This window comes from Capra hircus, chromosome 3 (assembly GCF_001704415.2).
Source record: "Capra hircus breed San Clemente chromosome 3, ASM170441v1, whole genome shotgun sequence".
Lineage (NCBI taxonomy): Eukaryota > Metazoa > Chordata > Mammalia > Artiodactyla > Bovidae > Capra > Capra hircus.
In genome coordinates, this window is record NC_030810.1 from 89,792,356 (window position 1) to 89,808,017 (window position 15,662).

The 15,662-nt window shown below is 49.0% G+C and overlaps 1 protein-coding gene across 1 annotated transcript; it reads left to right on the plus strand.

Moving 5' to 3' along the window:
* WNT2B (Wnt family member 2B) lies at positions 338 to 15,446 on the plus strand. The gene is made up of 5 exons (XM_013962539.2): positions 338 to 916; positions 6,809 to 7,029; positions 8,068 to 8,345; positions 9,009 to 9,273; positions 14,427 to 15,446. The coding sequence occupies exons 1-5, from the start codon at positions 726 to 728 to the stop codon at positions 14,654 to 14,656; spliced, it is 1,185 nt and encodes a 394-aa protein (XP_013817993.1). The 5' UTR covers positions 338 to 725; the 3' UTR covers positions 14,657 to 15,446.

Below are 15,662 nucleotides of genomic sequence, written 5' to 3' on the forward strand. Positions count from 1 at the left end.
AGCGCAAGAACCGAGGAAGAGAGAGCCCGAGGAAATGACCAAGTCCTCTGTGGCTCACTCCAGTGTCACTGTAGGTTAGATGACTGTAGGGGAAAGCGTCTGCAGCTCCCTTCCCCCGGCCCCCCTGGCCATCACCCACGGAGGCTGGCGTTGCCGAATGCAGGGCGCTAGGACCCGGTGGCGCGGCGTGGGCAGGGACTGGGTGCTCCGGGCGCAGAAGGGCGCCACTGCGCCCCGTCAGTCCCGGGCAGGTGGGGGCGCGGCGCGGTGCTAGGGGCGCCGAGGGGCGGAGGCGGCCGCCACACCTAGGGCGCCGCGGAGCGCCGGGAGCTGGCGCGGGCGGAGCCGCCCTGAGGGCCGCGCGTGTCTGGGGCTTCGGCCCCGCCCCGCGCCGTCCAATGAGAGCCCGCGGCCGGAGGGGCTGTCCGCACACTCTGTCCGCAGCCCCACTCCGCGCCGCCGACCCCCTGACACCGCAACCCTGCCTGGGCAGCTCGCCCCAGATCCCGAGTTCGGCGCGGTGTCGTCGGCTTCCAGACACGGCTCCCTGTGCCCCTCTCCGGGACCTGGCGCCCCGGCTCCTGGACTCTAGGTGCCCTTGGGTCCCCGGCCGGCGGCGAGCCTTATGGCCCCCCAGGGGGGTGAAGTAGGAGCAGCCTGAGTACCCTCAGCCGGTGCCCCGTCCACGCCCCTCCGGGCCGCGTGGCGGGAGTCTTCGGGGAGCTATGCTGAGGCCGGGTGGTGCGGAGGAATCCGCGCAGCTACCCCCTCGACGCGTTCGCTCCCCTGTCCGCGAGTCGGCTGCCAGACCCACGGCCCCCGACGGCTCTCGGGCTTCGGCCCGCCTAAGTCTTGCCTGCCTTCTGTTGCTGCTACTGCTGCTGACGCTGCCGGCCCGCGTAGACACGTCCTGGTGGTGAGTGTGGCTCTCGGGGTTGGGAGGGTGAGGTCCTGGGTTAAACAGGCCAGACGCGCCCAAAGGGAATATACAGCTCCCGGCCCCCGCTGCTCAGGAGACCAGGTTGTCGCTGTAACGGGAATTAGAGACGATCCGGGCTCAACTGTCACTGAAGTCGCCAAGAGGCGCAGGGGCATGGGGAGGGGGTAAGGTGGCGCCGCTCCTTCCCCGTCCGGTGATGAAGGCGCTAGGTACTCGGAGCAGGGACGCGGGGTAATCGAGGCTTCTCAGACCTCCTCTATTTCAGCTCAGTTCTCGTAGGGCAAAAGCTACCTTACGAGTTTCTCTCAGGATGGATTCAAGGAACCAGTCGCCCATCTGGGGCCGCGGTGGCCATCCAAGAGAACTCTCCGATCCCCTGAGGTTGTCCCCGCCTGCCCTCGGGAGGTGGAGAAAGAGGCAGCTGGCAAACTTGGACGAGCCTCTCGTTGGTCGACCCTCACCCCACTACGCAGTAAGGCGCGTGTGAGGCAGCGGTACCCAGCGCAAGGTTTAGAAATGGAATTAAGGCAAAAACTACCCCATTAACTCCCACAACTAAAACAAACAGATTACTTGGGTTTGCATACTTTAGACATTTTGTCTTCAGCCTGTTTTGCGGATCTCACTTCGAACCTTTATCTCCTTCTCTGCTTCCTTTTTCTTCCCTAGATGAGCCCATCTCCCATCTTTTCCCCTCTAAGAACTAGAGGCTTCTAGTCTCAAAGCATTAAGAGATCCTCTCCTCAGATTTCTTGCAGGCCTTAGACACCAGGCATTTCACATGAGGGCAAATGAGGCAGAAGGAATTACGAATCCACTGGGTATCTGTTCTTCTCTCCGCCCCCCCCTCCCCCCGGGTCTAGATGGCACCCATCTTTTTCTCCCAGAACTGAGCTGCCCTCTCTCCTCCCCTACCTCCTAGGGGCTGAGCAGGGGGAGAGTGGAACTGAGAAATGACTTAGTAGTCTTGTCTTTCCTCTTCACCCCCCAATTAAACTGGCCTCTTTGACTGGGCTGTTACCCCTCTCTACCCATGCAATGCCCGCCTTCCTCTCCTTACTCTGCCCCTCCCCCCAGACCTCCACCTCCTCCACAGAGTGTGGTCTCTTTCCCCCTTGTACCCTGTGGCTTCTCTCTGGATTTGGAATCTTGGCTGAAGAAGGGTGAGGGGTAGCTGGCTGAAGGGCCAGCGAGCTTGGGCCGCAGATTCCTATCATTTCAAGATGCGTCTTTCTCCATCCCCATCTTCCCCCCGCCCTGCCCCCCTCCCTGCTTTCCTGTTTCAGAAAAATCTCTTCTTGGGATCTTTTTTATCTCCGCAGTGTTGGGGAAGGCAAGGAGGGGGGTTCTGGATGGGGGAGCAGGGAGGCCCATATCTTACATCTGGCTTGAAACATTCTTTTAGAAAAGGAAAAGGAAGAAGGGGATGAGGAGAAAAGCCCTTCAAAGTTCTGTGTGAGATCAAAGCTACCCTTTACTTTCATGGGCTCAGTTTTGTCTGGAGACTTGTGCCTTCAGTGGCCTTGTAGACGGAGAATGAACTGATCACTGTGCATCTTTATCCATCCCAGATAACAGTTTGCTTTTAGGGACTCTTGATTGCTTCTTACCAATTTGGGAGGCAGCCTTGGTCCACTTGCTGTTTAGGTAAGGAAGTGTCACTCTGGTAATTTCAGCATCCTGGTTAAGCAGCTCCTAAAGGCCTAACTGGGGCTCTTCCGAGCCCCCATTTTGTCCCCTTGGCTACCCTCTTTTCCTTTCTCCCTCTATTACTCTCCCCCCATGTGGTTCATATTAAAGATTTTGGAAAAACTCCTGGGTGAAAGAGCTAGCTAGGGAGGGAGGGAAGCAGATGAGTGGGTGATACGGAGGGATTCAGCAGTCCCTGTGAACTGGAGGAAGGCAGCAACAGGGCCAGGATGGGCAGTGAGTGCGAGGCCATTTCAGTCTGCTTGCCTCATAGGGGTCATAGCTGCAGGCCCCAGATGCCTGCCTCAGTAGTCATCACTTCTGGGATAAAGTAGAAAGCTGCTTTCCAAAGGCAGGTTAGGCCCCCAAGGTGATTCTCTCTTTCTCTTAGGAAACGAACAAAAAAATCAGCTAGATTGATATTCTGTACAACCCTCTGAAGAGACAGATGCCTGTTGACTCTGTGTGTATCCATGGTCCACTCAGGAGCAGAATGTCATCACTATCACTAGTTAACAATCTGATCTTCCTCACAGCCCTTCCCCTTACTCTCCAACCACTCCCTTCCTCTTCTGATCTTTAAGTGGAGGAGGAAACAGATGGTCTCTTCTAACCAAGAAAAATAGAACAAGAAATGGGGGTCTCCTGGCATGTGCCTCCCTGTACTAGTCTGTATTCTGCAGGGGCTTGGATGTCGGGAATCACAAGAGCAGGACTGTATTCAGGACTGTGGTTCACAGAAAGAGGAACAAAGTGGTATCATGACATTAATATTATTGGGTGTGTTTTGGGGGGCCTTGCCACCAGGCTTCTGGGATCTCAGTTCCCCAACCTGCACCCTCCCCACCCTGGGGAATTCCTCAATATTACCATTAGTTATCAACAACTGCTATTTAATGAGCCCTTCCTAAGTTCCTGATACTATGGCCAAATGCTTATAAGCACAATCTTCTTCAATTCCTAAAATAATACAGCAAGACAGATAATATTATCCCCATTTCACACACGAAGAAACTGAAGGATAGGAGGGGCATAATAAGAAATTCAAGTTCACACCAATTTTGGAGCCTGATTGGTCTACGCCTGGTTAAGCATTGTGTGCTTCTCTTATGCTTGGAATTGAAAATAAGCTTGGACTTTGGAGTCCGATGTCCTTGGTTCACCCCAGTTCTCATTTGACTAGCCCTGATGGACAGCGCTGAGTATTGTTAATCTCCCAGACCTCAGTTTCTTCACCTGTAAAATGGAGCTCTCTCTCATAGGATTTTTGTGTAGAAAAATGTTTTATGAACTGTCAAGTATCATATAAATGATACTGTCTTAAGATATTCAGGGAGGATAATAGTTTTATCCTTGTGTTCAACGTCCAATATGGGCTGGGCTAAACCATGTACATACACTAAGGACTGTAAAAGAAAGGAAGTGAACAAAAAGAGGATCCCTGGCCTCATTCAAAAGATACAAACTTAAAACACCTGCAGTGTCAACAAGGAGTAAAGCTGTAGTTGAAATGATGCTTATGGCTAGCTAGGAGGAGTATGGAGTTGGGGAATAAATCAGAGCAGTCAGGTTTTGTTTTATTCAACAAATAGTTATTGAGTACCTGTTTTGTGCCAGACATTGTTCAAGGTAGTGGAGATACTGAACAAAATAAATACAGATCCCTGCCTTCAAAGAGCAGCATGTCCTAATCATCTGGGGATGTTGGTAAAATGTCAGTTCAGTAGGCCTGGAATGGGGCCTGAGGCACAGAATTCCTAACAGGTTCCCAGGAGATGCTGATGCTGCTGTTCTGGGGAGCACACTTTGAGTAGCAAGGAGCTAGAGTAGGGTATGAGTCACTTTGTCAGAGGAAGGGATAGGAACTGGTCAAAGGCAGGCAAAGAGCATTCTGGAGCAGGAAGCTGAGAAGAAAGTAAAAACTTCTGGAAAGGGAACAGAGCTAGAGAGTCAGGGGCATTTCTACTGGCCCATCAGCTGGGAGATGCCTTAAATATCTTTGTGCCCCTAACAGCTGAACTCAGTGCTTGGCACATGGTTGGCATCTTGTAGGCACATGCTGAATTTAGAGGAACATAGGGGTGGGTGGACCTCAAGCTGCTTTATTGGAGGCCCCCACACTGACTACAAGGTGTTGACCATTGGAAGTCCTGGTCTGCATATTCTCAAAGCAGCATATGCAGTGGGTTAAGAGTGGTAGTAGAGGAAATTATCTTCCCATAGGAGATACTGAGCAGATATTCCCACGCTCAGCGAGGATGTAACGAGGAAGAACCGATGTGGGCTGCAGCAGAATGGAGTTAAGTTAGACCACAGGAAGGACTTTTTACCAGAGTTTGGCCTGCCCTACTCCAGACTGTCTCATGAGGGCTGGATTACTGGTCTCCCATTCCCGTCCAACCCCCCTCTTCCCAAGCCCCAGTTAAAAAAACAAATACCCATTGCTTAGAGCAGTACTCAGGGCTGAACTGGGAAAGCAGAATGGTGGTGAGACAGGGACAGGCTCCAACTCCAACGGTCCTGATTCTCCAAACAAAGCACCGCGGCAGTGGGTGTAACTCCCGGCTGTGCGTCAGGCAGCCCTTTCCGGCCTGGCCCAGACCAGGGTGTTTATTTTGTTTGTTCCTGGAAGCTGTTGCCCTGATGGACAGTGCTGGGGACGCTGATTCCATGGGATTTGCTAGTGGTGGACCAGCCCTCTCACCCCTCCCCGGGACAGATGGGCCCCATCAGCCCTGCTGAGTTCCAGAAGAGGCAAGCATCAGCCCTCCTTGTGTTTGTTTGAGTTGGTGTCACCAGTGGTGATCCAGTCTGTGGGTGAGGGCTGGGTTTGCGAGTGCAGGGGGAGGGGGGAGTGTTGCAGAGGACACAGAGCCCAGGGCAGTCCAGCTTTTCCCTTTCCCCTCTGGCTGCCCTCCCTTCTCCTCACCCACTTCTAGGCCCATTCTGGGGCCTTTCCCAAACCACAGGCTCATTCACAGCTCAAATCGAATCTTTTCTGTCTGTAGCAGCAACAACCCTCTAGGGCCCCCACCTGTGCAGAAAAGGGGCATGAAGGCATCCCTTGATGTGTTAGGACAGGAGAATAAAGAATTCCCAGCAAATCAAGGGCGGTGCTGGAAACAGAGAAAGGGGGTGGGGAATGAGTATATGGGTCAGATCTCATTTGATTGGCCTTGTGGGGAGAAAAGGTGATGATGAACTCCTGCCTTCTCTCTGAAATGTTCTTCCTGAGGCTTATGATGGAGTCCAGGGCTAACTGTGTTTGAATGAAGAAAAAACACTTCCTAAGAAAATTAATAATGACTGTAGCAACCCACATATCTTTTAGTAGCTCTCCTAACCTAATTGATCTTCTTATAATTGTTCACCTAGGCAGACTGGGGACTGGAATATGGGGAGTGTCACTCTGTTACTTAATCTTGGCCTTTGGTTTCCCACTGCAAACAGCCCTCTGCCCATGCACATTCATCCAGGACATTATGCCCTATAAATTGGGAAGGATGATTTTGAAAGACTCATTAGTTAAGAAAGGTCATGGGACATAGAAATAAAGGGTATGGGGAAGAGAGTGGCATGGGGGTCTTCCTTCCCAGATCTCACCATTGGGAATGAGGACTTTTAGCTATATGGGTCTGACTGGAGCTGTAAACATCACTCAGAATTGCCCACTTATTTGTCTTCCCACTGACCCCTCCCCACCTCCATCCTTCTTCCCCCAAACCATGCTATATGAACCATTTTATGTAGGACATGCCTCTGACATGTGGGTGTAACAATGCTGTCTCAGACACTAATTCTGCTATTTTTCCATGAGGCTCTTAACATTGATTAGATAAACAGGCAATGGGGTTTGTGTGACATGCCCATAGCTTCTGTGTACGTGACACATGCCTGGCCTGTGTTTTGGGAGTATGTGTCCCTTTGGTTTTTGGCTGGGGAACTGGTGATGGTGGGAGACCACTCAATTACTCTCTCTGAAACAGAATGTTTCTTGAAGGCTTGTGGGGATTGGTTCTTCCCTGAGGCCTTGGGGAATATGGGTTGGAGGAGGGGGAAGGAACCTCTAAAGGTCTGAGTGCCAAGCCTTTCCCCTAGTTACTCCCCCCAACCCCGTCCCCTGCCCCTGGATTGCAGAATAAAGCCAGATGCTCTGACAGGGCCCTCTCCACCTTGCAGGTACATTGGGGCACTAGGGGCCCGTGTGATCTGTGACAATATCCCGGGGCTGGTGAGCCGGCAGCGGCAGCTGTGCCAGCGTTACCCAGACATCATGCGCTCCGTGGGCGAGGGTGCCCGAGAGTGGATCCGAGAGTGTCAGCACCAGTTCCGCCACCATCGCTGGAACTGCACCACCCTGGACCGGGACCACACTGTCTTTGGCCGTGTCATGCTCAGAAGTAGGGGGTTCTTCCAGTTCCTTCTCTTTCTGTGCTTGGTTGGGGTGGTGAGTGGGTAGTGGGTGGAGTGCCTCTTTCCTACATTCTGCCTCATAATTAAGAGTAAAAACTGTGGGCAGAGCCCAGGATACAGTTGGAAACAGACCCTCAGTACCTTTGATATGTAGTCAGTGGCCCTTCTAAATCCCAGGGTTCCAGGATGACGGGTCAGAGCAACAGCGTTCCCTGGTAACCTCCATCCTTCATCCTCCCTTTTCCTTCCCTCCCCAACCCCCCAGCCTTCAGACTTCCATCCATGAACTGTACGACTGAGGACTGGAAATGGCTGCTCTGTTCTTACCAACACCATCACTGCCCTCAGCGCAACACTCCCAACATTATAGTAATGGGAGGGAGAGATAAACAGAAAGGTGATATGTAAATATTTGGGAAGTCAGCAGCTTGGACTTGGCTCAGCAGAAGAGCTAAGCAGAGCTAAACAGTAAACTAGGAGAAAGGGAATGAGACGAGATTCTGGAGGTGTCAGAGGGACAAGAGTGATGATTCATCAATCCCCAAGAGGAGAGAAGGAAGAAAGCTGGCTGGAGAAAGTAGCCTGTCTCTTCAAATAGGATGACCCCTGGGCTGGGGGCTCCACTGCAGGGGAACTGTCCAGCAGAGTGGGCCTGAAAAGGCCTGGAATGTGGACTGAGGCTGACTTGGCTAAGCAGGGGTTGGCACTCAGTGGGAGGGAAAGATTCACTGTGAAAGTTTTCAATGGCTGGACCCAGGGAGTTTGGAAGGAAGCAGGAGTACAGGTCAGCCCAAGAGGTCAGATGTACAAAGAAGTAGATAGAGAGTTGTGAGGGCTGAGGGGAAGGGGGTAGACACTCTGGGGAATGTTCTCGGAAGGGAAGGGTACTCTGAATAAAGGAAGCATAGGGGTTTCCCTGGGAAAGAAAAGGAAAAGAGGTTTTAGAGTTGGAGGTTGTGTGGGATGAAGAAGGAGACAGACGTGGGGCTCTTTCCTGAAACATGCTTCTCCTTTTCTCTCTCTAGGTAGCCGGGAGGCAGCATTTGTATATGCCATCTCATCAGCAGGGGTGGTCCATGCTATCACTCGTGCCTGTAGCCAGGGTGAACTGAGTGTGTGCAGCTGTGACCCCTATACCCGTGGCCGACACCATGACCAACGTGGGGACTTTGACTGGGGTGGCTGCAGTGACAACATCCACTATGGTGTTCGCTTTGCCAAAGCCTTCGTGGATGCCAAGGAGAAGAGGCTTAAGGATGCCCGGGCTCTCATGAACTTACATAACAATCGCTGTGGTCGCACGGTCAGTACTCATGTGTGTGCATGTACATGCGTATTTGCTGGGGGTGGCCAGTACCTGTGATCGTGGAGTGAATGTGAAGGTAGAAGGGCTGAAGGCTTCTGGATTACTTCCAAAAGCCCCAACCCCTGGAAGAGGAGCAGTAAACGCAAGGGACCTTTGGGAATGCCAAGGTTCAACCTGGAGCATAAAGAGTGGAAAGGTGGAGAAAAGAAGGGAAATAACTTTTAAAGAAAGAAAAGAATCACCTCCTTAAGTCTGAGGAGGATTAGAGCTTATTCTAGTCAGTGCACTGGCCTTTGAGCGCCACCTATATGCCTAGCACTGTGCTAGAAAATGACATGCCACAAAAGCAGAAGGCATGGTACCTTGAACTCTGAGACATAAGAAAAACAGAGGATGTGCCATAGCTATGAACAGAATCCTGGGGCTTGAAAGTTCAAATGGGCTTTCATGAAAATAAAAGCACTGTTGGTCTAGGAAGGTTTCCTGGAAGAATCTGGTCAGGAAGAATGGGTGCGATCTGACTGGGGAGAGAACAGAAGAACCAGTGGCTCCACCAGCTGACCAGGGCCAGCAGACCTCAGGGCACTCATGCTTTTAGTCCTAGGGATGACCACAAAGTATCCTGACTGCTTTTCCCTTCGCTGCGTCCCCACCTTCCAGGCTGTGCGGCGGTTTCTGAAGCTGGAGTGTAAATGCCATGGCGTGAGTGGCTCCTGTACTCTGCGCACCTGCTGGCGAGCGCTCTCAGATTTCCGCCGCACAGGTGATTACCTGCGGCGGCGCTATGACGGGGCTGTGCAAGTAACAGCCACCCAGGATGGCGCAAACTTCACGGCAGCTCGCCAAGGCTATCGCCGTGCTACCCGGACTGACCTGGTCTACTTTGACAACTCCCCAGACTACTGTGTCTTGGACAAGGCTGCAGGTGAGTAAGGAAAGCAGGTAGGGACATGGAGCCCCAGGTCTCAGTGCAGGCACCTCTAGTTAATCATGGTCCATTCAGCATCAGGAGTTAGGGATGGAAGTTGGAGGAGTCAGTCAGATGTGAGAATAATCTTGTAATAAGATTATTGATTTATGCCTCAGTCTGCCAGGCCCAAAGCTGCCTAGAGAGGAGAGGAGAGGTCTCCCTGAGATCTGAGGTCATCTAGCACTCCTTTACATTCCCAGCATCTGGGATACAGTAGTTACTGCTTGGTGAATGTTCAAATGATTCACCCATTTCAGTACCAAGCTAATGTATGGGCTATGCAGAGGCATAAGATGCAGACCGAGTTTTGGCTGTTTACAGTCCTGCTAAATAAATGAGAGATAACAGGCAGATAATGCAACTGCAAAAGACAGCAAAAGAAAGTTTATTTGAAAATGTCACCTTTAAGTTGTTTCTTGAAGTGTGGAGATTATCTGGATAGCTAGAGAGGACAATAGGTAGATATTCTCTACACATGAGTAGAATGGTAGGTAGAAAAGCACGTGATCTGTTCCACAAGCAGAATGCAGGTTAACCTGACTGAGTAAGGTTTGGGGCAGGGGAGATGAAAGGTAGAAAGATAGGTGGGAAATAGACCATGAGTGACCCTGAGAGAGCTTATCCAATGTGCTGCCACTGAAAATTCTAAAATGGAATTGGGGAAGCAAGGAGAGAGGAGATCCCTAGCAGCGGCTGACCGTCAGCAGAAAGCACCAAATCATTTTTGAATCTGTCCCATGTATTTGTGGTGGAATTCTTGGGAATGCTGGAAGGTGATGTAGTATTCCCCTAGAAAAGTGGAAGTCACCATCATGGCTTGTATTTCAGCTTCAGATGGGTTAAACTAAGTATAACCTGCAGTGGAACAGAACTGCTCTTCCCCTGGTTATTCTTACGGCTCTCAGGCTCATCTCTGTAGTATCAGCAGTCAGGACTTCAGTAAGGGGAAGCCAAAACCTTAGCTGTCTTCCACACTATTTGTTTTCACCTATCACTGTCATTCCCCGACAGGCAACTGGCTAGGAGCAAAACTGGGCACAGAAACAGGGTGGAGCTCTACCCAAGTCACAGAGAAAAGTAGCCTGTGTACTTTGAAGGGTGCTAGAGGCTTCCCTGTTGACTCAGACTGTAAAGAATCTGCCTGCAATGTAGGAGACCCAGGTTTGATCTCTGGGTTGGGAACATCTACTGGAGAAGGGAGTGGCTATCCACTCCAGTATTCTTGCCTGGAGAATCCCTTGGACAGAGGAGCCTGGCAGGCTATAGTCCATGGGGTTGCAAAGCATCAGAAATGACTTGAGTGACTAACACTTTCACTTGCAGGAGAAAAAAGGTTGAGGAAGCACTTCTGATTCTCCTAGTGATTTCCTGTCAGTTCAGTTCAGTTCAGTTCCTCAGTCATGTCCAACTCTTTGTGACCTCATGGACTACAGCCTGCCAGGCTTCCTTGTCCATCACCAACTCCTGGAGCTTGCTCAAACTCATGTCCATCGAGTTGGTGATGCCATCCAACCATCTCATCCTCTGTCGTCCCCTTCTCCTCCTGCCTTCAGTCTTTCCCAGCATCAGGGTCTTTTCCAAGGAGTCAGTTCTTCGCATCAGGTGGCCAAAGTATTGGAGTTTCAGCTTCAACATCAGCCCTTCCAGTGAATACTCAGGACTGATCTCCTTTAGGACTGACTGGTTGGATCTCCTTGCAGTCCAAGGGACTCTCAAGAGTCTTCTCCAACACCACAGTTCAAAAGCATCAATTCTTTGGTGCTCAGCTTTCTTTATAGTCCAACTCTCACATCCATACATGACCACTGGAACAATCATAGCCTTGACTGCTGCTGCTGCTAAGTTGCTTCAGTCGTGTCCGACTCCATAGATGGCAGCCCACCAGGCTCCGCCGTCCCTGGGACTCTCCAGGCAAGAACACTGGAGTGGGTTGCCATTTCCTTCTCCAATGCAGGAAAGTGAAAAGTGAAAGTGAAGTTGCTCAGTTGTGTCCAACTCTTAGCGACCCGATGGACTGCAGCCCACCAGGTTCCTCTGTCCATGGGATTTTCCAAGCAAGAGTATTGGAGTGGGGTGCCATTGCCTTCTCCAATAGCCTTGACTAGACGGACCTTTTTTGGCAAAGTAACGTCTCTGCTTTTTAATACAATGTCTAGGTTGGTCATAGCTTTTCTTCAAAGGAGTAAGTCTTTTAATTTCATGGCTGCAGTCACCATCTGCAGTGATTTTGGAGTCCCCAAAAATAAAGTCTGTCACTGTTTCCATTGTTTCTCCATCTATTTGCCGTGAAGTGATGGGACTGTATGCCATGACCTTAGTTTTATTAAAGTTGAGTTTTAAGCCAACTTTTTCACTCTCCTCTTTCAAGTTCATCAAGAGGCTCTTCAGTTCTTCTTCGCTTTCTGCCATAAGGGTGGAGTCATCTGTCATTATTTCCTATCACCAAGTTTGTTTTCTTCCCATGTGCCATAATTAGACAGTTACTCTATAAATGCCTAGAAATAGTTACGCATCACCCAGGTGTAAACCTATGCTATCATCCTAAAATGCACCTTTGGAGAAGGATCTTTGGAGTCAGGAGGGAAGGTGACTCAAATGTATGTGGGGTGTTCTCAGAGGCATAAAATTAGATCTCATAAAACCCAGAGTGGGGCCTGGAATTTAAAGGGTAGAGTCATCCCAGAAGGGAGTATGGATCCAGGATTTCCCTCTAAAGCAGTGCAGTCCTATTGAACTTTCTGTGATGATAGAAATACTCGACATCTGTGCTCTTCAATACAGTAACCATTTAGTTATGTGTGATTACTGAGCACGTGAAATATAGCTAGTGTGACTGAGGAACTAAATATTAAAATTTATGTGCTTTTAATTGTGGTTTAGTCACTATGTTGTGTCCCAACTCTTTGTGACCCCATGAACTTAGCCCGCTAGGCTCCGTCCATGGAATTTTCCAGATAAGAATACTGGAGTGGATTGCCGTTTCCTTCTTCAGGGCACCTTCTTGACCCAGGGATCGAACCCAGGTCTCCTGAATTGCAGGCAGATTCTTTACTGACTGAGTCACCAGGGAAGCCCTAATTTTTCTTTTTTTTTTTTGTAGTTCCATGAGTTTTTTTTTTTAAATCTTAATTGGAAGCTAATTACTTTATAGTATTGTGGTGGTTTTTGCCATACATTGACATGAACCAGCCAAGGGTGTACATGTGTTCCCCATCCTGACCCTCCCTCCCACCTCCTTCCCCATCCCATCCCTCAGGGTCATCCCAGTGCACCAGCTCTGAGCACTCTGTCTCATGCATCGAACTTGGACTAGCAATCTATTTCACATATGATAATATACATGTTTCAATGCTATTCCCTCAAATCATCCCACCCTCGCCTTCTCCCACAGAGTCCAAAAGGCTGTTCTATACATCTGTGTCTCTTTCGCTGTCTCACATATAAGGTCATCATTACCATCTTTATAAATTCCAAATATATGTGTTTTTCTTTCTGGCTTACTTCACTCTGTATAATAGGCTCCAATTTCATCCACCTCATTAGAACCAAATCAAATGCATTCTTTTTAATGGCTGAGTAATATTCCATTGTGTACATGTACCACAGCTTTCTTATCCATTCATCTGCGGATGGACATCTAGGCTGGGGAAGCCCTAATTTTAATTAACTTAAATCTAAATGATCACAATTGGCTAATGGCTACTACATAGGCCAGCTCAGCTCCAGAGTATTGAAGAGGCTTCTGGTGTACAAGAGAGTTAGGACCTAACTCCTGGAGTTAGGTGAAAAACATATAAAGTAGATCTAGTCACTCCACACTCTAGAGCAGTGGTCCCTAATGTTTTGGTTTGTATACTCCTATGGTTAAAAACAATTTGAGCATGTACATCCAATACATGTATATTTACTTATGAATTATGTCTATGTTTCACTGTACTAACATGTACACCATAAAACATACAAAGCAGATATTTTAAATTGATGAGATTAAAAAATATAGAAGTACTAGTATTTTCTATCCATATTTAGTGGCATGTGGAGACTACTAATAGAAACCAGTTAAGTTATTATACCCTTTTTGAACCCCCAGGCTAGTCACTTTCCCATCTCCAGGAAAGGGCTAAAGTAGATATTCTCTAGGATCCATCCTATCCAAAATTCTAGGATTTTGTGATCTGTTGGCAGGATCTCTTTGGCAAAAATCAGTCAGAATGAGGTTGTGAACATTCTCTGGAAGGGGAGTAACACCATCCATACCCTTCAAGAGTTCCTACCATAGGGGGTAAAGCAAGGGATATTCTTTAGGAATTCCTTAGGGAGAAGCCTCCTGCCAGAAATGGTTATCAGTTTGTCCCCTCAGATGATTAGATATTCTTGGGCTTCCCTTGTGGCTCAGCTGGTAAAGAATCTGCCTGCAATGCAGGAGACCTGGGTTTGATCCCTAGGTTGGAAGATCCCCTGGAGAGGGGAAAGGCTACCCACTCCAGTGTTCTGGCCTAGAGAATTCCATGGACTATACAGTCCATGGGGTCACAAAGAGTTGGACACAACTGAGCAACTTTTACACACACACTTCATCTACTGAGTTAGGTGCTATTAACTAACTTGCTAGACCTCATAGCTAAGAAGTGTAGAATTGGGTTTTAATCCTAGATAATTTGACATTGGGCCTATGCTTTTAATTTTACTTTCTCATATAGTACAACTTAATGAAATATAAACCAAGTTGTAGCCAGACTTCTTAGAAAAGATAAATTATTGGCTAAGTTTTTTATTTTATCTTTTTATTATATAAAATTTCACACATCAAGTAGAGAACCTTCACCCAGCTTTAAGTTATGACATTTTCAGGCTAAGTCTTGAAGGGAATATGGAGATATGTATTGGTAGGGAGTGCATTGCAGGAAAAGTCAGTGGTCTTTGGGGAGCCTTGATGGTGGTAGGAAATAGGCCTGGTGCAGAGGGCAATGAGATGGTCATTTTGGCTAGTGGGTATATTTTCAGGAAACAAGATTCTTTATGGTTTCCTCATGAGGATGTGGGTAAGGGAACCCAGAGCAGCTGAAGGAAGAGGTAACTTGGTTCTCACTCTCTCTTCCCCAACCCAGGTTCCCTAGGCACTGCAGGCCGAGTCTGTAGCAAGACATCTAAAGGGACAGACGGTTGTGAAATCATGTGCTGCGGCCGAGGGTATGACACAACTCGAGTTACCCGTGTCACCCAGTGTGAGTGCAAATTCCACTGGTGCTGTGCTGTGCGGTGCAAGGAGTGCAGAAACACTGTGGACGTCCATACTTGCAAGGCCCCCAAGAAGGCAGAGTGGCTGGATCAGACCTGAACATAAAAATACCTCACTCATCCCTCCACTTCAAACCTCCTGATTCAAAAGCACAAGATCTTTGCATGCACACCTTCCTCCACCCTCAACCCTGGGCTGCGACAACCTCTATTTAAGGACTTGGAGAACACTCCAGAGGGACCCTGGTGTCCTAGCTGGTTCCTTAGCCCTGGGAAGGAGTTGACAGGGGATGTATTATAAAAAACAAAACAAAACAAAACCGAGCAGCTCCCTGACTCCCCACTCTGTGGAGGCTAGAAGGGAGAGTGGAAGAGGTAGGAGTCTTCAGAGCGATATGAGTTGCACTAAAGCACATGGTCAAGGCTCATTCTTCCCTTCCCTTGCATTGGCTTCCTGATACTTCTTGTGTGTGCAAGAGAAAGGGTACCTGGAGAGAACTTCTTTTCCTACCTGGCCGAGGGTAGATGACAGAGATGAAACCATGTATCTTTTCCCTGGGTTAGTGTGAGCTAACTGCCTGGTACCCCAAAAGAAATTCTGCAACATTCTTTCACTATCAAGAGCCTGGGATTGCTAGATATGAGTTAGCATAGTGGACAAGGTTCCATTTTCATGCTCATATGTTTGTAAACTGCTGTGTTTTGTAGGAGAAAAAAAAATTATACAACTATACAAACATACATTCTCTTCCAATCTTTCCTTTTTAACCTGTATCAGCCAGCACTGCCTCTTTTGCTCCCTTGCTGCCTGTATAAACTGAACGGCATGCAGTGTCAGCCTAACAGATCATTAGAACACTCCTAAGAAAAAGTAATTTGGTTACTCTTGAGATTTGTACTTTTTTAAAACTTTCCATGCATTATTCTGGTGGTCATCCAGGTTTCAGTTCAGTTCAGATCAGTCGCGTCCGACTCTTTGCAACCCCATGAATTGCAGCACACCAGGCCTCCCTGTCCATCACCAACTCCCGGAGTTCACTCAGACTCGCGTCCATCAAGTCAGTGATGCCATCCAGCCATCTCATCCTCTGTTGTCCCCTTCTTCT